At 39.2% G+C, this 25,649-nt stretch overlaps 1 protein-coding gene across 1 annotated transcript; it reads left to right on the plus strand.

Annotated features, from left to right (window-relative positions):
* The first annotated feature begins 16,447 nt into the window (after nt 1-16,447).
* Nucleotides 16,448-25,647, plus strand: LOC134818774 (myoferlin-like). Its single transcript, XM_063828419.1, has 18 exons — nt 16,448-16,577; nt 17,962-18,089; nt 18,268-18,338; nt 18,514-18,680; nt 19,891-20,057; nt 20,262-20,468; nt 20,770-20,849; nt 20,950-21,161; nt 21,291-21,421; nt 21,625-21,771; nt 22,020-22,116; nt 22,244-22,381; nt 23,065-23,147; nt 23,455-23,598; nt 23,833-23,940; nt 24,509-24,950; nt 25,169-25,289; nt 25,446-25,647. Exons 1-18 carry the CDS (start codon nt 16,448-16,450, stop codon nt 25,645-25,647), a joined length of 2,775 nt encoding a protein of 924 aa, XP_063684489.1.
* The last annotated feature ends 2 nt before the right edge of the window (nt 25,648-25,649 follow it).

The raw sequence follows: 25,649 nt of genomic DNA on the forward strand, positions 1-25,649 counted from the left end.
AAATCTGGAGTTTTACTGACCTCAAATGGTGCATTCCGGAGTATGATAGATATCCGAAAGACATTCCCAGGATATTTCAACAGAATGTGAACTGCAGCTGACTGACCTGTGGGGTGTGGATAGAGTTTGCTAGATTTTAGTAGTAGTACAGCTGACAGTAACATCTTGTGGAGTGTTCCTGCCTTGCGATAGTGTAAGTATTAAGTAAACGTGCCAGGAAGATGTAACTTAAAATGAGCGAAACATACGTACTAAGATTAAAAGAACTGTTAAGCCTAGAGAAGAGCTTCAACTGGAGCTGCTAAGGGCAGGAATAGCGCGGACAAAGTCCACCCGAAGCGAATGGTGGAGCAAAAATTGGTTTCTATACTGTTTGTATTGTATACACTATACAGATGCTGCATCCTATATGATAATGGAACTTATTTAATTTGCTAAAACACTTGTAGCTCAGTTTATTGGATAAAATGTAAATCACAGACCGTGGCATAGCCTCGAAGTTGCGCTCCCACCAAATCTCTCTCCCAAATTTTAAGAAAATTCTTTTGAAAAGGCCTCGAGGGTATGAAATTGAAAGTAATCTAATTCGGTGTATTTTTTTACGCTGATTCCGAATCACTCCCCCATGGTAACGTAGGGTAAAAATGCTTCCCTGTAGAGTTATGGGCAAAAAAACTTTTTGGTTGAATCACGTGATATTATTTGTTTGAGATATGATTCAAACACATCGCCGATAAGTTGTGAAGTGTGACTGTGCGTTAGTTGATTATAAACCTACAAACATGGGGTTTTAAAAGGGAATACTGTACATGACAGTCATAAGAGAAACTCGCACTACTACTAGTACTACAGCTCACAAGAATGGAAAATAATGGGTTCTTACTGCAGAAAACTAATTCGCTCGCCCAAAAATTATCACTTGACTTTAGATAATATATTGGATAGAATAGCATTTACGAGCTCAACTACTTAACTTTTAAATTCTAAGAATTCTAATCGTTGCATAATGCAACTACAAACTAATAGCAATACTATATTTAATTTTCAGTTGTACTTGTAGGTTTATAGCCTATAACTAGCTATTATCACAATGCTGGCAAGCATAACCGTTGCCCTTATATTCACAACACTATTTACCCCCTATACTATTATATCCCCTTTATTGTTTTCCAGGCATTAAGACTCATCGAAAGTAATTCAGCAGGTATATTTAAGTTCAAAACATTCTAATTCAATGTTAAAGATGACAGGAATAAGAAATAGTTATGTGGAGGTTTTTAAGAAATTTGCGCAAAATACGCGCCAGCATGTTATACGAAATTAGGTAAAAAACCCAAAATCGCCATATTCAGGTGCCTTAAACATGTTAAAAACCATGTTAAAATTGAGTCAGAGATCTGAAACGTTGCAGGGCGTCTAGACCTTGTCCAAATCGACTGTAAAAAAAATTTCATGTTTCAGGAGTATCGGGAAGTGGGTTTTCTGGAACCCCTGTTTTACAACAGATTGTCGTGAAGCATATATCACAATGCTGGCAAGCATTACCGTCGCCCTTATATTCACAATACTATTTACCCCCTATACTAGTATATCCCCTTTATTGTTTTCCAGGCATTAAGACTCATCGAAAGTAGTTCAGCAGGCATATTTAAGTTCAAAACATTCTAATTCAATGTTAAAGATGACAGGAATAAGAAATAGTTATGTGGAGGTTTTTAAGAAATTTGCGCAAAATACGCGCCAGCATGTTATACGAAATTAGGTAAAAAACCCAAAATCGCCATATTCAGGTGCCTTAAAAACCATGTTATAATTGAGTTAGAGATATGAAACTTTGCAGGGCGTCTAGACCTTGTCCAAATCGACTGTAAAAAAATTTCATGTTTCAGGAGTATCGGGAAGTGGGTTTTCTGGAACCCCTGTTTTACAACAGATTGTCGTGAAGATATATATATATATATATATATATGTATCGGTACAAAGCAAACTATGCAATTGTCAAACTATAAGTTTCATGTTTGAAAAGCAATCTTCAGTGACATAATTAACATAAAAATGGCAAACATAATACAACACAGTGCTCCTTTATCAAATTTTATAATTAACAATTAACAATTACTCAATACTACTAGTACTAAACCTATATAAATAACTACAAATCCTAATAACTAATAAATACTAACTAAATATGTCTAACTAAGAATTTCCTAGAGTGCCTACATTTAGAAATAATTTCTGATCTTTTATTAATAGTGCCTGGGGTTTTAAGTATGTATAGTTTCTCGTCTAAGCAGAGGCCACAATGCCCCGCTCCAGCCTTATATTTCTTCGATTTAGTAATAATCTTCCAGTCTATGCTATATTCAATCATCTTCTCCTTGAGGTCCCATATCAATTTTGATAACTCGGTACTCAGTCTGTGCTTAGAATTCTTGAAACTTTGTCGATGATTGTACCACCGTGTCTTAAAACTGTTTTCAGTCAATCCAATATAGGCCGTTTCCTTGTTAGACGCCGTTTTAACGGTTGCTTGGTATACTATGCATTTGGCCAGACATTGTCCTTTGAGGGGGCACTTCGAGGCGTCTCTGCAATTACACTCTTTTTCTGGAGCTTTTTTCTTTTCAGATTGTTTCTCTAGGACTGATTTGTTATGTCCTTTGAGTATCCTTCCCAAACTGGGCATGCAGCAATAGCTTATTTTCACGGTATTCCTATTGATGATTTTATGTAACGGTAGGTTTTTCGGGAAATGCTTATCGATGAGAGCGAAGAACTTTCTTCCGATGTTGGTTGAAACGTTTGCACTTAATGGGGGATTGTACCATAGGATGTTCCTCTTCCGCGATCTCTTTCTCTTTTTAGGCGGTGGTGTTTTATAATCGATGGTGTGACTATATCCGCTATCTCTAAGTGCCTTCTCATAATCGCTTTTGGCTTCATTTAGGCATGTCTTGTTGCTGGATATGCTTATCAATCGTGATTCTATCATTGAGGGTAAGTTCTTCAATATGATGGGAGGATGATTGGATTCTGCGTTAATGTACAATGGTGTGTCATTTGGTTTCCTATAAGGTCTGTATGACTTGTCTGTTAGGTCGAGCACGACATCTAAGAAATCAACCGAATGCTGACAGAGATCCACCGTTATTTTTAGGCCTTCTTTTTGGAATAGTGAGTGTAGTTGCTTCCTAATTTTATCAAGACGCTGGCCGTTGGTTTTATTAATTACTGCAAGTCCGTCATCCCGGTATAATCCTAGGTACTGCTGCGGAATGATCTTTTTTATTTTGCTTAGAAGGTAAAGTCCGATTATTTCTGATGTTTCAGCTCCGTCCAAGCTTCCCATTGTGACGTCAAAGTTTGTGTCGGATTTCTTTACCCAGCATTTGTTGTTGTTCATTAGTAGGGATTCCTTACTGAGTTTAATAATCTCTTGTTCATCTTCAGGGATGTGTACTATCGTAGAAGCGTATTTTAATGCACGGTCTAGGAGATCTGCCGTGATTGATGGGTAGAATTCCTGTATGTCGAACTTTAGAAATCGTGCCATTTTTAGGTCTTTCAAGTCTTTAAACCATGTTAAAACTTCTGTGGTGCTCTTCCATAAATTGTCCCCTGTTTCGAGTTTTATTGCAGAGATCAGTTTTTCTAGGATTTTCTTACTGACACTTCCTAAATTGGATTTAGCGGGGTTAATTAATCTGCATTTAGTGTTGCTTGTAAAATTTTCTTTGTGGTCTTTCAGTGTGATGAAGCATGGAGTTTCTGTGTAGCACTCCATCTTGTCGTCGATTTTAAGTTTTCTAGCTAGTATGTTAGTTCTTCTATCAATGTCTTCTTTTGTTCCGTTAGGTGCGACTTTGTAGTCCTTTGTGATGTTCTCGTGTAGCAGTTGGTTATATTTCTCTGGGTCTAATTGGTAGAGATTTGATGTTTTATCTGCCTCTACAACAACTTTCCCGCCTGATTTTAGTTTCTTGAGATCATTCTGCATTTCGCTCTGAAATTTGCTGTTGGCATTTTGGAATTTGACATTGCTGATCATTTCATACATGTCCGCTTCGAATTTTAAAAGATCAGGGTGTTGTGGTGGTGTATTACTAGACTTGAATCCGTAATTTTCATTTTGGTTGTTGACATCTAAATTTGGTGGTTCTTCGCCAGATGAATACGCTTCTACGATAGTACACATCCCTGAAGATGAACAAGAGATTATTAAACTCAGTAAGGAATCCCTACTAATGAACAACAACAAATGCTGGGTAAAGAAATCCGACACAAACTTTGACGTCACAATGGGAAGCTTGGACGGAGCTGAAACATCAGAAATAATCGGACTTTACCTTCTAAGCAAAATAAAAAAGATCATTCCGCAGCAGTACCTAGGATTATACCGGGATGACGGACTTGCAGTAATTAATAAAACCAACGGCCAGCGTCTTGATAAAATTAGGAAGCAACTACACTCACTATTCCAAAAAGAAGGCCTAAAAATAACGGTGGATCTCTGTCAGCATTCGGTTGATTTCTTAGATGTCGTGCTCGACCTAACAGACAAGTCATACAGACCTTATAGGAAACCAAATGACACACCATTGTACATTAACGCAGAATCCAATCATCCTCCCATCATATTGAAGAACTTACCCTCAATGATAGAATCACGATTGATAAGCATATCCAGCAACAAGACATGCCTAAATGAAGCCAAAAGCGATTATGAGAAGGCACTTAGAGATAGCGGATATAGTCACACCATCGATTATAAAACACCACCGCCTAAAAAGAGAAAGAGATCGCGGAAGAGGAACATCCTATGGTACAATCCCCCATTCAGTGCAAACGTTTCAACCAACATCGGAAGAAAGTTCTTCGCTCTCATCGATAAGCATTTCCCGAAAAACCTACCGTTACATAAAATCATCAATAGGAATACCGTGAAAATAAGCTATTGCTGCATGCCCAGTTTGGGAAGGATACTCAAAGGACACAACAAATCAGTCCTAGAGAAACAATCTGAAAAGAAAAAAGCTCCAGAAAAAGAGTGTAATTGCAGAGACGCCTCGAAGTGCCCCCTCAAAGGACAATGTCTGGCCAAATGCATAGTATACCAAGCAACCGTTAAAACGGCGTCTTACAAGGAAACGGCCTATATTGGATTGACTGAAAACAGTTTTAAGACACGGTGGTACAATCATCGACAAAGTTTCAAGAATTCTAAGCACAGACTGAGTACCGAGTTATCAAAATTGATATGGGACCTCAAGGAGAAGATGATTGAATATAGCATAGACTGGAAGATTATTACTAAATCGAAGAAATATAAGGCTGGAGCGGGGCATTGTGGCCTCTGCTTAGACGAGAAACTATACATACTTAAAACCCCAGGCACTATTAATAAAAGATCAGAAATTATTTCTAAATGTAGGCACTCTAGGAAATTCTTAGTTAGACATATTTAGTTAGTATTTATTAGTTATTAGGATTTGTAGTTATTTATATAGGTTTAGTAGTATTGAGTAATTGTTAATTGTTAATTATAAAATTTGATAAAGGAGCACTGTGTTGTATTATGTTTGCCATTTTTATGTTAATTATGTCACTGAAGATTGCTTTTCAAACATGAAACTTATAGTTTGACAATTGCATAGTTTGCTTTGTACCGATATTTCATGCTCCTAGCTACAGCTAGTAGAGCCCTTTTTCTATAAGAGAAGAAAACCAGTTGTATATATATATGTACTAGAAACCCGCCGCTAGTCGAAAGCTTTGTTCGAGGAAATTTTAAGCATCAGTTATGTTTTAATTTCTCTTCATCATATAGCCCCAAAACAATACTTTTTACCGCATCAAAAAATTTCAATCACAACCAAAGTTATAAATATATAATATAGGTATATAGCGTCATGAGGGTAAATGTGAGCTAGTTGTGAAATTCTGACGTAGCTTACAGCATAACACCGCGCGTTGAAATCCGCTGTAGTCGAAAATTTTATTAAAGGACACTTTAGGACGCTTTGTTCGAGGAAATTTTAAAAATCAGTTATGTTTTAATTTCTCTTCATCATAAGCATAGCCTATTCCTATCCTTTTTCTACAACCCTGCTAAAAATGGCGAGGTTTCAACTCCATTTGCGAGCTGGGTTTGATTTCACCAGAGGGTCATTTTGAGGTCGATTTTCGGTGTTTTTTCTTCTATGTCCCCGTTGCCGGGGAAATTTCGTCAAGTTTAAATTATAATATAGATGTATAGACGCTTTTTGCAGTTAATTGTAGCCTACATTTAAGTGTCCGTAGATTCGAAAGTATAAACGATACAGTCATCTCGAACCACAGGTTTTGAAGATAATCGTTTAAGCTTTAGTTTACATTGTATTGAAAAATAATTTAACTTCATCATCATCACTTGATGACGTCATCAAGTTAAGTGTTTTTAAAACTTGACTTTTGACAAAGTAACAACTTTTCAAATCGATTTTACACTATTAAGAAGTAATTTTATTCAAAATCTGAGGACATTTTTACCTTAGATAATTGTTCAAGCATTCCGAAAATCTACCGGAATAGTTTCCTACCTTGCTCCTTCATAAAGATATTTGCTATTGAAGTTAGTGCTTTTTTGAAGAATAATTTTATAAAAACACAAAAGTTGTGAATTAGTATTCTCTGGTGTTGTGCCATCCCCAGCGGTTCACTCTACCCATGATTATGGGTTTTTGTCAAATATTAGTATTACTAAATAAACGGCAACGCGCGCGGGGTTACTGTGCAACACATTGACGAATAATATTAATAATATGTTATGTATTTCAAACAAATATTGTATTCTACAATAATTTCAGTCACAAGATCAGAATATAATCTATTAAAGTCGTTTATTAAGAGTAGCTGGGCTTAGTCAACGATTCAACCAATCGACGACAAGATCAGCAACCTCGCAGCTGTGGCAGAAAAATAATGATTGGTGCAATCGGAGCTAAACTGCAGTATCGTAAATTTTCGACACCGCTTAATTTTTAGATTCTGAATTCTAATCATCAACTACTTCAATCCCAAGAATATGATCTTTTGAAATTGAAGTCGTTTATTAAGAGCACTTATTTAACTCGAAGAGCTAAAACTAAAAGCCTAGTCAACGATTCAACCAATCAACAGCAAGATTAACGACCTCGTAGTCGTACTCGTAGGGGAAATAATGATTGATTCAATCAGAGCTAAACTGCAGACGAAGTAATCGTATTCCGTGCTTTTTTTGACACTTACAATTTACATGCATGAGGAAACGACTCAAACCAGACATTTCAATAATCCTGGTGAACATATCCATATTTATATTATATCCTATAACATTTTTATAAAGTCGCATGAGAATACGATTTGACAAAATTGTCATTAAAAATGGAAGTAAAACCAGACTATAAATTACCATTTTAAGTCTTGACATTGGCCAATAAAGAGTCTATGGGGCTAATTGAGTTGAACTTGAATCAGACAATTATATTTCGGGATCGCAAGAAACGAGTTTGAATAATGATTGCTACTATACTGCTTGATTGATACGTATTCAAATACTGCAGTCGGCATTTGAAGGCACAACATTGACACCATCCGCTTGAAATTATTACAAAAAGAAAGTCGATTTAAAAAAACCATATTGCAATTGAATTTGCGATCTGAACCATCAAACCATTGGACATAATTTTAAAACGATCATACTCGACATCTATTTTTTTCGAATTTCTAAACAAATTGTAAAATTACATTTAATACATTATACATCGACCATCTCCAATTACATGTCGGAATCACATCAATTCCTTCTACTTCTAGTTTATAAAAGGGGTTGATGGATGACACTAACAGTGTATCCTGGGTGATAATCCGCAGACGCAGAAGGTGTAGTGACATGATAGGCTCATTTGGGTGAAGAGCTGTGTGTTTACTATTCCGTGTCAGCTAACTACTTCTGGCTGTACAGAGTGGTGTTCTGTTCCGTTGTTGTACATTGGAATACTGTGTTTGTAGTCGTGCCGCTTAATTTATAGAGTGCATTTAACCCAATTTAAACTATATAGTGGAATTGTACATGCCGTTCGAAACTGTAAGATAACATTCATGTTTTCTTTTGAATGACGTCTTTAATAATAAATTATTATTTCCTACAGGTATGCAATCTACGCTATGTAGTTTCTAAATAGCAGATCACCTGAGTTGAAACCCCTGACACATCCTGAATTCACAGAGCTACAGTGTGACACGAACCAAATTGGAAGATGTCGCTGTCGGTTCATGCCATCAAGGGGTACAACCTTCCCCTTCTTGAGAAGAGTGGAAGTCAGAGCACTTTAGTCATGGCTCACTTCCAGGTAGGAGCCATTGGTAGCTAGCTTCACTTTCGTAGTTAGAGCGCTCTTGTTTTTCGATTGCGGACAATTTAACTTTACCTTGAATACCTTAAATTGATTCGTTGTAACTATACAACTATTTTTATAGCTGTTAAAAATCTTCGCCGATTGAATTTTCGATGGAGAGAGAATTGCTGGCGGGACCCAGTAATTTAATTTTATATTGTCTAACTTTAATTAAGGGACCTGTCGGTTTCAGTTTAAAGTTCTTTTATTCCAATTTGTAGTTTCTGTACCTTAACTGCAATTGCAGAATGCAGTTATTTAAAATCCAATTTCACCCTTTCAGGGCTACACACTGGCAAGTAAAGTGTTTGATAACTCCCTTAATCCAGCTTGGAACGAGGACATGCAGTTCCCAGTCGGTAAAATGGGAGTTACGGACGATGATCTGATCACAGTTGAGGTACAGTAGTACAGCTGAGGGGAAGTTATAAGAATTGGATCCATTTTATGGATTGAACAATTATTGTCGAATGGAACACAATTACAATCATGAAATGGGTCATCGCCAAGCGAATCACTAATCACTATACTCCTAATGGCTCTGTACTCCTGATTACTAATTACTAATTGTATTGCATCGAACTCGATTAGTTGCAGCTTATTTTGTGGAGCAATTTTCATCACTAATTCCCCGTCTCTGAGCAACTTATTATATTTGGAGGACAATGTTACATTTGTCCGACACTTTCATTACTAATTCCCCGTCTCTGAGCAACTTATTATATTTGGAGGATAATGTTACATTTGTCCGACACTTTCATTACTAATTCCCCGTCTCTGAGCAACTTATTATATTTGGAGGATAATGTTACATTTGTCCGACACTTTCATTACTAATTCCCCGTCTCTGAGCAACTTATTATATTTGGAGGATAATGTTACATTTGTCCGACACTTTCATTACTAATTCCCCGTCTCTGAGCAACTTATTATATTTGGAGGACAATGTTACATTTGTCCGACACTTTCATTACTATATTTTTCGTTCCATTTGTGCTTTGAATGTAAATTACTGAGTAACGTAAAGTTATGGAAATAGCTGCATATATTTTATTTAAGTCATGCTCAGTCCTATAATAAATGTAAATATTCTGTTTGGTTTGGACACACAGTAAGACGGCACAAATATAGGTGAATTCTTCGTAGATTTACATCACTAGCCTATAAAAATTAAATCAGGTTAGACTAGCGAAAGCAATTTAAAAGTTAACAACTTGAAAATTCAAAACAGATTTTAATCTGAAACTTTACAAAAGAGCTCAATGTGCTAGGTAGAAAGGACAACAGAGCATAACAGTTACCGAAAAAGGTATAGGCTATGGGCGTGTATTACACCCAATGAATACATTAAAACACAAATCAAAATTTAGCGAGTAACGACAATCCTATTTAACCCAAAAATATTAGTTCTAAATTTTGAAATAAGAATGCTCTCTTCTCTATCAAGTGCTGTTGGTCGGACTTTTTTTACTACACCTAATTTAAAAACTCCCATAATGAAATCAGATTTTTGCGCTAGAAAACAATGCATGGAAAGTGCCGACTTCTCAAAGGACAATTCATTATCAATTATCAATTTTAAACTTGTTTCTGTGTCCATTCATTCTGATGTGAAATGCCTTCCGCTTATTATAGCACTACAGTTCAGGGCATGTTCCAATGCAGACATAGCTATTTCAGGTTTTATGCTTGGATACAGACTGATCACGTCTAAAGTAAACAAGTTGATGGTGTGAATAGTTGATGGTGTAAATATTCTGCGCAGAGTTCAACACCACAATTTGATAGTGATATTAAAGACATGATATTGATAGCATTAACAATATCTCCCCCAGGTATATACCTACAGAACTGATGCAAGAGGGAAACTGGTGGGGAAATGCGCCACATTGGCCGCTCCACTTCTCTCATTACCAAATATTACAATGGAACTGAAACTTAAAGACCATTTCGGGATGGAGCAAGGGGTGGGTCTCCTCGAGAAGAGGACTTAATCTTAACTCATAAAATATCTCACACAATTAAAAAATTGGCAAAATAATGATAACGTAATATGTGTTGGACCCCTAAATAATTACAGGCTACTGTGGTAGTAAAGTTGACGTACTGTGCACCACCTCCCCTTGACAGGGATACCTACGTTAGGAAGTAAGTCATTACAGAGTCTCAAATCGATAATAATTTATCGCGTTTACTGCGCCATGCACGTGCAAGTCTTCCAGTCTGATCAAACTGTTCAAAACATGATCATGTACATTCTTATATTATGCATTTCAAATGATTGCATTAATATCAGCTGATAATTGTACCCCAGAGCACAAGCTATACAACAAGGCGCCCTGTCAGTCATCAAAGACACGTACCAGCTTAGGTTCACGATACACGAGTGCAGGAAGCTAGCTCACGTGCCGTGTGACCCTGTGGTGGTACTGACAATTGGTCGAGCTACTCGTTCTACTCAGATCGTGGAGAACAGCTGTGATCCTGTCTACGAGGAGGTGGGTTACGTCATGTGGGTTGTGTTGTGACGTCACGTGATTTGTGATGACGTCACGATGACGTCACGTAAAAGGGATTAGATTAAGGCGTCAGAGCACCTTTTTACTCTTGAGATTATTTTGACAGTGATCATAATCTGCAAATTTCAGTCACCCCTCTTTCCTTCAGTCGATCCCGTTCGTAATGTACGAATCACCCTTTGAGATAGCTAAGATGGTGGTTGATCTGCAAATCCTTAACACTCTTCGGAATGACGAGGCTTCCTTAGTCGGAGAGTTCAAGTTTGTCCTGATGACTGCATTCCTCAGTGACCGTGAGTTTTACCGGCTATTCTCATAATCTTTCATTATTATTTATACGCCTTGCAGAATATTAAACTTTGTGTTAGCAAAGTTAGAATGAGATAACGTCAAGATAGACTGATGCCTTCGATAGTCTGACCTCCGCTTTACAGAGTTTCTTTCTTGAGAAAAATATATCAACCATGATATTGTCATAGTTGTTGATTCTTATACCCATATCCCCAGCGATTGGATGGGACGAACCGGCCTATGCACCCACCGACACTTGCAGGACTATGTTCAAAAAGTGGATCATGATCACTCATCCATCTGAGAACCCAAAAAACATCAAGGTACCAAGATGATCGAATGAAGTGGAAATCAGTGTATACTGTGTCTGAAATTCTGCATTTTGCCATATTTGTTAATATATATAAGTTTGATGTCTTATTCAGGTTGCAGCCCAATTCCGTATCTGCATACCATACGGCATACAGTAAAAAGCTCCTTTAAAATAACTATTCACTCCCAGGGGTTCGTGTCTGCATCAATGAGTTTACTAGCGTCCGGACAGGAGCTGATAGCTCCGCCCCGAATAGAATCCCTCCTGTTGGATGTCATGGCTAATATCATGAGACCCTCTGAGGTCTATGCTCAGTATCAGAAGCTAGTTATTCGGGTTCATAGAGCTGAGGATATCACGCAGAGTAAGGGGTTTTTGTTTATTATTCTGATAAGGAAATGATTTTATTAGATGTGATCTTGAAAATGTTTCAAAACGTTTAGCTTGTGAAGTTTTATGACTGAATGGTTATAACTGAATGAATCAATTGATAAGAACTGCCAGCCGTAGGGCACCTCAAAGTAACACTTGGTAACACCCTTGCTCAAATATAACACAAAATATCGTGGCACGAACATTTTAAATGAATGACATCGTGCTATGTGAAATATTGGAGGTTTATTTTAACTATTGGAGAGTTGAAGTTTGATTAACCAGTAACCTCGTATGATTGATTACTTCAAAAAATAAATTAATATAGATACAAAATTGATACATTAAAAAGCACACTCATTTCAGTGAAGAATCAAAAAGTTGTCATAGATTCTCTCGGTATAACAATGTTTCAAGGATTGATTCATTTAACACACTTTGTAAAATAAAATATTCATGCATTCTTTTCTTTTCTTTTTCGAATATAAGCATAGAGACAATTTAAATCTTTGGTCACGAAAATTAAGATTAATATCCTCATGCATTCTTTAAAACGCATTTAAACTAAAAGTTCTCACAAAAAGTGGCACTTAATTTAGGAATATAATTTTGTAACCTTTTGAAAAATTTATTTATTTTTCAAATTCAAAGTATTTCAGTGTCCAATCCCTTGATCGAAGTTGGAGGTGAAGAAAAAAGTAAGCTAACAAAGCTAGCCTACACTAATCCTTATGTTACCTTATCCTACGGTGGCTCAGAGGTTAAAACTCATCTAATATATCATCCTTTTTAGATTAAAGTGTCAATAACACTTCAACTATATTATCGCTTATCTATTGAATTGAAATTCCCTCCTGGTAATGAGGGAATGGTACTACTATAAGCGGGGGCCGAAGACTCTGGGGGTCTCCGTTTGTGTTGAGGACGGGGCCGCAGACTCTGGGGGTCTCCACTCTCCGTATGTGTTGAGGAAGGGGCCGCAGACTCTGGGGGTCTCCACTCTCCGTCTGTGTTGAGGACGGGGCCGCAGACTCTGGGGGTCTCCACTCTCCGTCTGTGTTGAGGAAGGGGCCGCAGACTCTGGGGGTCTCCGTCTGTGTTGAGGACGGGGCCGCAGACTCTGGGCCCTAGGCCCTAGGGGTCTCCACTCTCCGTCTGTGTTGAGGAAGGGGCCGCAGACTCTGGGGGTCTCCGTCTGTGTTGAGGAAGGGGCCGCAGACTCTGGGGGTCTCCGTCTGTGTTGAGGAAGGGGCCGCAGACTCTGGGGGTCTCCACTCTCCGTCTGTGTTGAGGACGGGGCCGTAGACTCTGGGGGTCTCCGTCTGTGCTGAGGACGGGGCCGCAGACTCTGGGGGTCTCCGTCTGTGTTGAGGAAGGGGCCGCAGACTCTGGGGGTCTCCACTCTCCGTTTGTGTTGAGGAAGGGGCCGCAGACTCTGGGGGTCTCCGTTTGTGTTGAGGACGGGGCCGTAGACTCTGGGGGTCTCCGTTTGTGTTGAGGAAGGGGCCGCAGACTCTGGGGGTCTCCACTCTCCGTTTGTGTTGAGGAAGGGGCCGCAGACTCTGGGGGTCTCCGTTTGTGTTGAGGACGGGGCCGTAGACTCTGGGGGTCTCCGTTTGTGTTGAGGAAGGGGCCGAAGACTCTGGGCCCTAGGGGTCTCCGTCTGTGTTGAGGAAGGGGCCGCATACTCTGGGGGTCTCCGTTTGTGTTGAGGAAGGGGCCGCAGACTCTGGGGGTCTCCACTCTCCGTTTGTGTTGAGGAAGGGGCCGCAGACTCTGGGGGTCTCCGTTTGTGTTGAGGACGGGGCCGTAGACTCTGGGGGTCTCCGTTTGTGTTGAGGAAGGGGCCGAAGACTCTGGGCCCTAGGGGTCTCCGTCTGTGTTGAGGAAGGGGCCGCATACTCTGGGGGTCTCCGTTTGTGTTGAGGAAGGGGCCGCAGACTCTGGGGGTCTCCACTCTCCGTTTGTGTTGAGGAAGGGGCCGCAGACTCTGGGGGTCTCCGTTTGTGTTGAGGAAGGGGCCGCAGACTCTGGGGGTCTCCACTCTCCGTCTGTGTTGAGGACGGGGCCGCAGACTCTGGGGGTCTCCACTCTCCGTCTGTGTTGAGGACGGGGCCGCAGACTCTGGGGGTCTCCGTTTGTGTTGAGGAAGGGGCCGCAGACTCTGGGCCCTAGGCCCTAGGGGTCTCCGTCTGTGTTGAGATCTCTACTAATTGTAGTTGCTTTGTATCCCTGTGGTAGACCCTAGCTCCGGCCAAGCAAGGAAGGGCGTAGCACGGGATCTCACCCTTCGTGTGTATAAACCCCTCCGCATTATGTCACTCTATCTTCTGGCTAAATGTTTGAGAAGCTCGACTTCAAACTATCTTAATTATCTTAACCTCGCTATTTAAATATTAATTCCTTCTGGTTAAATGATTTAACTTGAGTTTACCTTGATTAAAATTGGTTTTCCCAGGCAAGAACAAGCTTGCAGTACTCTGAATATAACCCAGTGTTTATGGAGGATGTCGTTTTCAATATTGAGGTAGTATTCAGGAGAAATGACGGCACTCTTCTAGATTTATAGCTTTCTATTGGCTTTGCAAATCTAACCAACCAGATCAAAGTTAATTTAATTTAGTGAACTGCTCAAATTAGTTAAACGAAAGAGTAATAACCAAATTGTCTTTCATAATTGCCGAAAGTACAAATCTCAAGAACCACTTCCAACCATTACCATTTTCCAGATTCCAACAATTTGCGATACTCTGATGATAACTCTGATGGATAGAGATATAGAGCTAGATGGAATTGACGATCCTATCGGCACATTCTTCCTCAAACTAGATACAATCAGCTACAGGAGCAACGACTATCTGGGTGAGACAAAAGACGCAAATGCGGATATCAATATCACAATTATTTATATATAGCTGTTCAATGTTATAGAACGAATGGCAGAATTCTTGGGCCATGCATTTTATTGGGTGACAGTGAGTAGATTTTAGAAGTTCCAAATACCATATTCTGGTGAATGTTACTAAATCTGTGTCCAGGTTTTGATCCGATGTTCGGACCGTCCTACCTCAACTTTTACGGACGACCCAGAGAGATTATGGAAAATTACAAAAAGTTCGACTACCTTAATCAGGGCTGGGTAACTTTGAGTTTGATGAATTATTTAAAGAAAATATTTTAGTGATGACTCTATTAATTACTTTCACCCGGTGCAGGCAGAAGGTCCTGAACCTGTATCAGGTTTCTCCAAGTAACTGTAGGATCTAACATCCTCCAAGTTACTGTAAGATCTAACATCCCCCAAGTTACTGTAGGATCTAACATCCCCCAAGTTACTGAAAGATCTAACATTTTCAAAGTTACTGTAGGATCTAACATCCCCCAAGTTACTGTAGGATCTAACATCCCCCAAGTTACTGTAAGATCTAACATCCCCCAAGTTACTGTAGGATCTAACATCACCCAAGTTACTGTAGGATATAATATTCTCCAAGTAACTGTAGGATCTAACATCCTCCAAGTTACTGTAAGATCTAACATCCCCCAAGTTACTGTAGGATCTAACATCCCCCAAGTTACTGTAGGATCTAACTTTCTCCAAGTAACTGTAGGATATAATATTCTCCAAGTAACTGTAGGATCTAACATCTTCCAAGTTACTGTAGGATCTAAAATTCTCCAAGTTACTGTAGGATCTAACATTTTCAAAGTTACTGTAGAATCTAACATTCTCCAAGTTACTGTAAGATTTAACATTCTCCAAGTAACTGTATGATCTTACATCCCCCAAGTTACTGTAGGATATAATATCCTCCAAGTAACTGTAGGATCTAACATTCTCCAAGTTACTGTAGGATCTAACATTCTCCAAGTTACTGTAGGATCTAACATTTTCAAAGTTACTGTAGAATCTAACATTCTCCAAGTTACTGTAGGATCTAACATTCTCCAAGTAACTGTAGGATCTAACATCCCCCAAGTTACTGTAGGATCTAACATCCCCCAAGTTACTGTAGAATCTAACATTCTCCAAGTTACTGTAGGATATAACATTCTCCAAGTTACTGTAGGATCTAACATCCCCCAAGTTACTGTAGGATTTTATTTCCGGTACCCCAGGTTCCCGGAGTCGCATTCAGAGGCAGACTATTCCTGGAGATATTCACTAAACCCAGTTACTCAGTCGGTGTTTTTAACGACGTTGATCCTAGCCCCCCAGAATCTAAAGCTAAAGTTGAGGTGAGCTCAATTAACTTTTAACTTGGCGGGTAGTAATTGTCTTCCAATATTTCACAGTTACTGCCATCAAAATATGAAACATGTAACCAAGATTGGATCGATTTAAGGCCGATCTTCTGAATTTCAAAGACACACAAACACTGCATTGACTCTAAGACTCTTCCCATCAGAACTTTCATTAAGCTCATATTCTGTTGACAAGATATAATGAAAATTGAAAAATGAATAAATTTTGATATCTGCAGAGCTTCGGGAACAGGAAGCAGTTTATCATGTTATTCGGATTTATAGAAGCCTCAATGGTAGAGAAAGGAGACCATGCTATCCAGTTTGAAGTCTCAATCGGAGATTACGGAAACAGCATGAGCAGCACAACACTCCCAGCAACTCTCTCACTGCTTCCTCTCAGCCAATGTTCGATGGAACCAAGTACTATTACTGTAACTGGGACGATGGTAAGTTTATCGTGTTTAAAGCAAATTTAATAAAAATAATAATACATTTTTTAATACATTTTTTAAATGTACTTTAGCCTTGATCTCAATCATCCAAGAATTTCTCCCTACTGTTCGTAATCTTAATCGTTCAGCAGTGACCTAGTTTCTGTTCGCCTATATTTAACAGTGACCAAGTTTCTGTTTGCCTATATATAACAGTGACCAAGTGTCTGTTTGCCTATATTTGACAGTGACCAAGTGTCTGTTAACTGTTTGCCTATATTTAACAGTGACCAAGTGTCTGTTCGCATATATTTAACAGTGACCAAGTGTCTGTTTGCCTATATATAACAGTGACCAAGTGTCTGTTTGCCTATATTTGCAGTGACCCAAGTGTCTGTTAAACTGTTTGGCCTATATTTAACCAGTGACCAAGTGTGCTGTCTCGGCGTTCGCATATATTTAACAGTAGACCAAGTGTCAGTTTGCCTATATTTAACAGTGACCAAGTGTCTGTGTGCTATATTCTAACAGTCGACCAAGTGTCTGTTTTGGCCTACAATTAAACAGTGACCAAGTTTCTGATTGCCTATATTTAACAGTGACCAAGTGTCTGTTTGCCTATATTTATTATTTAACAGTGACCAAGTGCTGTTTGCCAATTAAGTGACCAGTTTCTGTTTCCTACATTAACCAGTGACCAAGTACTGTTTGCCTATATTAAACAATACCAAGTGTCCCTGTTTGCCTGTATTTTAACAGTGGACCATGTGTCTGTTTGGCCTATATTTAACAGTGACCCCAAGTGTTCTTGTTTGCCTACATTTAACAGTGCCAAGTGGTCTAGTTTGCCTGTATTCAAACAGGACCAAGTGTCTGGTTGCCTACATTAACAGTGACCAAGTGTCTGTATTGCCCTGTATTTAACAGTGGACCAAGTGTCTGTTTGCCCTATATTTAACAGTGCCAAGTTTCTGTTTGCCTACATTTAACAGTGGACCAATTGGTCCTGTTTGCCTATATTTTAACAGTGACCAAGTGTCTGTTTGCCTGTATTTAACAGTGACCAAGTGTCTGTTTGCCTGTATTTAACAGTGACCAAGTGTCTGTTTGCCTGTATTTAACAGTGACCAAGTGTCTATTTGCTTATATTTAACAGTGACCAAATGTCAGTTTGCCTATATTTAACAGTGAACATGTGTCAGTTTGCCTACATTACAGTGACCAAGTGTCAGTTTGCCTAGGTATATTTAACAGTGACCAAGTTTCTGTTTGCCTATATTTAACAGTGACCAAGTGTCAGTTTGCCTATATTTAACAGTGACCAAGTGTCAGTTTGCCTATATTTAACAGTGACCAATAACCGGATGTACCAGGTCGGCCAGTGTGTCTAGTTCCGTGTCAGTGGGAGGACTGCACTTACCGGCTACATGCTCTCAACATACTGGAGAGGATACTGTACAAGTTCGAGGAGAACCTGAAACAGGTGCAGGACCTTATACAGGTATGTAAAAACAAAATCCTTGGAGAATTTAGGAAACTTTTTTGCATTTGGAGTACCATAATATGTTAATGTAAAAATGACTGACATGAAAGATGAGACAAAATTATTTCGGATAAATTAAAACCATATTGTTATTCAATAACGACTTATCAAGCTAGTCCACTGTTAATGGTTTCAGCTAGAGATTGACGAAAAAGAGGTGAAACAAGCTATGAAAAGGACATTGAAAGAACTTTCAGCTGATTGTTTGTAAGTGTCCATTCTTCACATGTTTCCGGGTTAGTGTGTCACCGTCTCACCTGATTTGTAAATACTAGGTCATATCTACAAAACCTTCGTTAAATTCATAAGCCGTGATCTTCAAATGCTCTCATTTACACTTTAGACTTACAGTATTCTTTTACTTTGAACACACAAATTTCAGGTTAAAACTCCCAGAATTACCACCGGTGCATACCAATTTGGACGAAAAAGTGCGGCAGCTCCGCCATTTCAAGCTCGGGAACATCTCAAAAACAGCCTTAAGTGAGATACCCAATATGAAGGCTAGTTGGGCGTTCTACGATAGACTCTGTGAACTGAAAATTCCTTGTAAGTTTTGAGGGTTCTGTTTACATAAATATATCACTCTGTGAACTGAAGATTCCTTGTAAGTTTGGAGGGTTCTGTTTACATAAATATAGACTCTGTGAACTGAAGATTCCTTGTAAGTTTGGAGGGTTCTGTTTACTAAATATAGACTCTGTGAACTGAAGATTCCTTGTAAGTTTGGAGGGTTCTGTTTACATAAATATAGACTCTGTGAACTGAAGATTCCTTGTAAGTTTTGAGGGTTCTGTTTACTAAATATATCACTCTGTGAACTGAAGATTCCTTGTAAGTTTGGAGGGTTCTGTTTACTAAATATATCACTCTGTAAACTGAAGATTCCTTGTAAGTTTTGAGGGTTCTGTTTACATAAATATAGACTCTGTGAACTGAAGATTCCTTGTAAGTTTGGAGGGTTCTGTTTACTAAATATATCACTCTGTGAACTGAAAATTCCTTGTAAGTTTGGAGGGTTCTGTTTGCATAAATATAGACTCTGTGAACTGAAGATTCCTTGTAAGTTTGGAGGGTTCTGTTTACTAAATATATCACTCTGTGAACTGAAGATTCCTTGTAAGTTTTGAGGGTTCTGTTTACATAAATATCACTCTGTGAACTGAAAATTCTTTGTAAGTTTGGAGGGTCCTGTTTACATAAATATAGACTCCGTGAACTGAAGATTCCTTGTAAGTTTGGAGGGTTCTGTTTACTAAATATATCACTCTGTGAACTGAAGATTCCTTGTAAGTTTTGAGGGTTCTGTTTACTAAATATATCACTCTGTGAACTGAAGATTCCTTGTAAGTTTTGAGGGTTCTGTTTACTAAATATACTCTGTGAACTGAAGATTCCTTGTAAGTTTTGAGGGTTCTGTTTACTAAATATATCACTCTGTGAACTGAAGATTCCTTGTAAGTTTTGAGGGTTCTGTTTACTAAATATACTCTGTGAACTGAAGATTCCTTGTAAGTTTTGAGGGTTCTGTTTACTAAATATATCACTCTGTGAACTGAAGATTCCTTGTAAGTTTTGAGGGTTCTGTTTACATAAATATATCACTCTTTTAGGTTTTCTGGTACTTATAGCTGTGTTTTTGTAAACCAGTTCCAGTGATAAATGGTAAGAAATGTAACAATGACAAGTCACTTAAGTCCAGCAATGTTTAGGTCGACACTAAAAGTAACTTACATTGATCATGTAACTTAATTTTCAGTAAAAGACGCGTTCACTGAGCCCCAGACGCAAATCCCCGACGTTCTGGTCTGGATGATATCAAACGGTGAGCGGATAGCTTACTTCAAAGCTCCCATCCATCACTTCCTGTTCCACAGACGGAACCCTGGCTATGCTTGTAGCAAGTTCCGGAGCATACAGATGAGGGTGAGCACTTGGAATGTCAAAACTTGACATATTCTTGGATCAAAATGCGAAATTCTTTCACGAATAATTCCTTCCTTGTTACTCTTATATATATTGTTACTCTTATATATATTCAGAAGAACATGAATGTGGTATATATACCACATTCATGTTCTTCTGAATTTATCTATTCAAGATAAAAGCTTACCAAGCTCTTACTCTCAGTACCTGGGAAGTAAGGAGGACAGAACAGCTTGCCTCTTGAAGTGTTTCGGCTGGTTTGGAACTGAAGAAGAGTACTGGAATTACGATATCCCCTCTGATGGTAGGATCACCGTGTACGCGGAGACCTTTGAGAACCAGACGGTGATGGGAACCACGTGGAGTATCAAGGGTCTCACTAGACCTGAGTTTTCTAACCCTGATGGAAAGGTTAGGGGGGGGGGGCAAAGGGGAGGGGGGGGGAGGCAAAGTCAGTATACATGCAGTGGGTCGTACAACATCGCCATGTTTCATATTTGAGAGTTGTTGCTCAGATGACATACAGCTGTGCTTATTAATTTGAGAATTCGGTCACCAAAAGTTTAAACTTCAATTGTAATTAGAGACCACGCCTATTCAAAATTAAATCACCCATATCGTTTTCTGCGAACATGCTAGACGCCCTAAATTTTGCGGATTACTTTAAATCATTAATAGCTGTATCTGATTGAAATGACACACGACTCCACAGATTGCACTGCCACAAGCTGCATTTATACCACCTAAAGGATGGGAATGGGGAGAAGAGTGGCAGGTCTCCCTCGACTTCAGGTTCTTTTTAAACATGCTACTTGTTTTATAGTTTTCTTATTGAGTTTTAGTCGCTGCAATGATGAAAGAGCACTATTCAGTGACAACCTGCATGTTGCAGCTCTATGGTGACAGAAGACTACAATATGAACGAATATACTGACCGGATATTCGAAGTGGACTTGAGGGAACATGGTAAAAATTGGAGCTCTGCCAAGAAAGTATGGATGAACTCGGACATGGAGGAGGTAAACTGGAATGACGAGATGCCTCCAGGGTGGGAGAACAAAACCGACTGGAGTATTGACAGCAACCAACCCGGCGATGGAGATAGTGAGTTTAATTCGCATCCTTTTCAAAAAGTTCTGCTGGTATCATACTACGGGGCATCATATTTAAATATTGTTACCATGATAGACATAGATAAAAATAAGAATTGACTGACACCCTCCCCGCACTCAGATTGGCAGTACGCAGTGGAAGTAGACTCGGCAGACTTCACCTCCTCCTTCAAACCCTACCACTACTGTAGGAGGAGACTCTGGCTTAGGGAGAGAGTCAAGACTGGTGATACTGTCATCCCCACTGTTGCTGTGAGAACATTTAGATTGAGTTAAAGTTAAATATAGGTATTCTGATTTCTCCGTAGTGAGTTTGATCGTTCACACTGCCGCTTCACTGTATGATATAAGGAAATTAAATTAGTGAGCCCCTTCATTGCACCAATTCTTTGATACTCTACCCTTCAAGAGAGTCCTTCAAGAACTATAATCCACTCTGACATCCCATTTCTCAGGAAGTAGTGGCTGAGACTGGAGGCTGGGACTACGCTAAAACCTTCCAGAGCAAGTTCCACAGCGGGGAGATGAACAGTGACATTGTCCGGAGACGCCGCTGGAGACGCATGTTGAACAGCAGAAATGCTGGACCTGTTTGCTTCGAGGTAGGTTTTCTGCGAGATCTGTTAATTTCTCTTTGATCATGATTATATATATATGTTATGTATATTATTCTTTTTAGACTTGCAACATTTCTGCTGATGCATTGAAGGATCGAAACGCTTCTATCATACCTATCTTGAAATTTCGAGTAAGAGATATGGTGGTTTAAGAGTTAAGTATGAAATAACGAGGTTAAGACATTTGGAATAAAAGAGGATGTGTTCAGTGTTAAACTTTGTACTGGTATCAGGTATGGAATGAAGACGCACAGGTTCTAGTACCCCCGGTTATGGTACTAGAGTTCCCTGAAGTTAACACATACGAAGTACGGACACACATCTACCAAGGTAATAGGAATATCTCACTTTTACTAATCCAGTAATTGAAAAATAAACTGTCACAGGCTGTGACACATAAACTGTCACAGGCTGTGACACAGCCTGTGACACAGCCTGTGACACCTGTGACTAACAGGTAGAGAACTGAGCAGCCCGGAGGTGGATGGAACTATAAACGCGTACTGTGTGGTGAGTTGCTGGAGACACACTGCCATTACTCGTACCATAAAGAAGCAGCTATCACCTACGTGGGACCAGTCCTTCATGTTTAAAGGTGAGTTTTGTAGTTGTGAAGAGATCATGTCGATTGCTTTACTGTAGTTTCCTTCGCTAATTCTCATTCGTCTGATTTCCGCAAGTCACTTACCTCAGCACATCCCATTTTAACTCCAAATATTTAATCAATCAGACAACCTGATGATTCATCGCGACTCGTTTAGGATATATGATCATGGAACTAAGGTGGAATGGTTAATAGGTGATCGGTGTGCGAAAATATCGATATTTTTCAAATCTTGAGACAGTATTTCTTGAAATAAAGTGGAATTTATAAAGGCATTTAAGCTCGACTTGACATCTTTCCATTTTGCGAGAAACGATTTGCACTACCGGTTATCTGATATTGTGATTAAATGATTCTAACGCAAAACTAAGTACCCAGCAAAACTGGGTGATCCCTTGAAGAAAAAACCTTTCAGTTCAGTTAGGAATTGCATTGAAAGGCAAGACCCATGAATTTTCAAAGGAAAAAGAAAACGAGTTAATTTTATTTGAATAAAATTGAATATTCTGATGCTGAGTTTCAAATGAACACCCCCTTCGTGATTCGTATCTTAGACATAATAATCAAATCTTAACAATAACAATGATAATCCAACCTTAATAATCATATTACCACCTAAATGACCTTTTTATATCACACGATATCAATCTTTCTATTGACTGCAATCCACCAAGGTATAACGATAAACGGAAACACGAACGATGTCAGGAACTCCTTGCCGTCAGTCACCATCACTATTTGGCACAATGGAGCTAATGTAAGCAACAACTCTTATTTCACTTCGTTTACATCAGTCCCTCACTAATTATACAAATTCCTCTTGACAAGACTAGATATTGTATGTTCATTGTTAATGCTAAGTTATCACGCGTGTAAATTTACGCAACTCTATTAGAAATAGTATAATTCACACAGCAAATCGGTCACGGAATAAATTACTAATTGGTTTTCCGTTTTCTCCAACGTACACATCTAGATTAAAACTAAGAGCAAGAAACTAACTATAAAAAAGAACTAACGGTATAAGTTGTCCAGCTTAAAGTTTCAAGAGATGAATCCCTTAGGCAGATGTGCCGGTGGGAGTATCGTCCCTACAGCCGTACCCCTTCTTTGGAGAGAACTATCATGTCAGCCGGATGATGTGGTACCCTGTATACACAAACGGGGAACACCACGGTGATATTCTTGCTGCTTTTGAGATATTCCAGGTTTATATCTATAAGTTTGTTTATATTATATGTAAACTGTTAGTTTATATGTTGGTATTAATAGAGTCAGCTAACAGGGCTTTGTTATTGATAGAGTATACGGGCTCTCAAGATATTCAAGATTAATGACGATGATATTTGTATTAGTGTAAAGTGGTGTAAGTTTAGTTAACTCACGTTTACAATGAACCTGTAAACGTTACAACATGCAGTTACAACTACTTTATTTGGCAGACGGTAAAGGGCGAGGACATACCGTTTGTACCACCTCCCCACCCTAGCGGTACGGGGCTCCAGGTTCCTCCAGGCATCAGACCCATACTCAAGCAGACAAGAATTGAGGTACCGTTTTGATTTTGATGGAGTTGTTTTCCTTTAACGAATATGCATACTAATACCATAGTTAGCGCATTATGAATACTAGCAGGAACCCGTCTAACCCTATAGACCACTAGAGACTAAAATCATTATTATGTATTTAATTCGCGTTTTTGACACCAATTAGGGTCCAAATTTTGGGCACTAAAATTCTTATTCCTTGGCCAATTGTTAGCGCATTATGAATATTTTCTGGAAGTATTTCTGTACAGGAATGTGTTGACCTGCAAATAAATGCTTGTGGCAAATTAGTTCCCAGGTGGTTAACCAAACTATGCATGGTTAATGGTTACATATTTATGCTTGTCGCTTACTGCTAATAGAGATCTTCAATCTCGTAGTTGGATATAGCAGAAGACATCGTATAGATATCAAAGATATAAAGCAGAAGGTATCGCAAATGTATTTAAGTCATGATTTATAAAAACCGGTTATTTAACCAATCCAAACCAGTTCAGTCTCATTAAGTAGTTTAGGATAAATCACAAGTTAAACACCACCAACGCCGGTAACACCCTCACAAACCGTTCAGGTTCTCAGCTGGGGGTTGCGTCATCTCAAATTCTGGAGTGGAAAACCTATTATTAACCCGCGGTTGGAGATTGAATGCGGAGGAGCAATCCTAATTCTCCCTAACATTGACGATGTGTTAAACAACCCCAACTTCCCCCAAACAGCTCACTATTTCGACTGTCCTCTCCCTCAGGAGAACAACTTCAAACCTCCCATCAACATTAGACTCCTAGATCAGCGACCTAATGGGTTTACTCCTTTAGTGGGAAAATACATCATCAAAGATTTCAAACCGTTCGATCCTGACTGGATCATGGCACAGTTGACACAGAGAAAAGACAATGCTGAGGATGAGAAGGACAGTGATAAAAACTCTCTCATCTCCGAGGAGAAGGAAGAGAAGGAGGAGAGTATTGCTGAGACGGTTGTTATAATTGAGGACGAGATCGATTATCCGACAGGTTTAAACTTACATTATACTTTTGCACAACTGGTTACAGTTATTAAATGAGCCCAGCCTGTTAATATCTCACAGATTGTTGGCAATGTTTAGTGTCCCAAATGCAGAAACCACTCTTTTCAGATTATCAAGGTAACTGTTCCCAAGGTAACTGTTCCCAAGGTTACTGTTCCCAATACTGTTGACAACACAAAATCTCTAAAATATCACCTCTCTCAGGTTGTGCTGCTTGCCTGAGCAAGAAGAAGATTGTAGGCAAGAGTGGGACTGGCCAGACTCCCGTAACCCTCATTGACGAATCAGACGACTGGGAGTTCCTCTCCATGTACTGGTGGTCCAGGTCAGTATAGTTAGAATTCAGTCTGGAGACTGGAAGTTCCTCTCCATGTACTGGTGGTCCAGGTCAGTACAGTTAGAATTCAGTTCCTCTCCATGTACTGGTGGTCCAGGTCAGTACAGTTAGAATTCAGTTCCTCTCCATGTACTGGTGGTCCAGGTCAGTACAGTTAGAATTCAGTCTGGAGACTGGGAGTTCCTCTCCATGTACTGGTGGTCCAGGTCAGTACAGTTCGAATTCAGTTCCTCTCCATGTACTGGTGGTCCAGGTCAGTACAGTTAGAATTCAGTTCCTCTCCATGTACTGGTGGTCCAGGTCAGTACAGTTAGAATTCAGTCTGGAGATCTTATACTACAATTAAAT

This window comes from Bolinopsis microptera, chromosome 7 (genome assembly GCF_026151205.1).
Source record: "Bolinopsis microptera isolate Bmic1 chromosome 7, MBARI_Bmic_1.0, whole genome shotgun sequence".
NCBI lineage: Eukaryota > Metazoa > Ctenophora > Tentaculata > Lobata > Bolinopsidae > Bolinopsis > Bolinopsis microptera.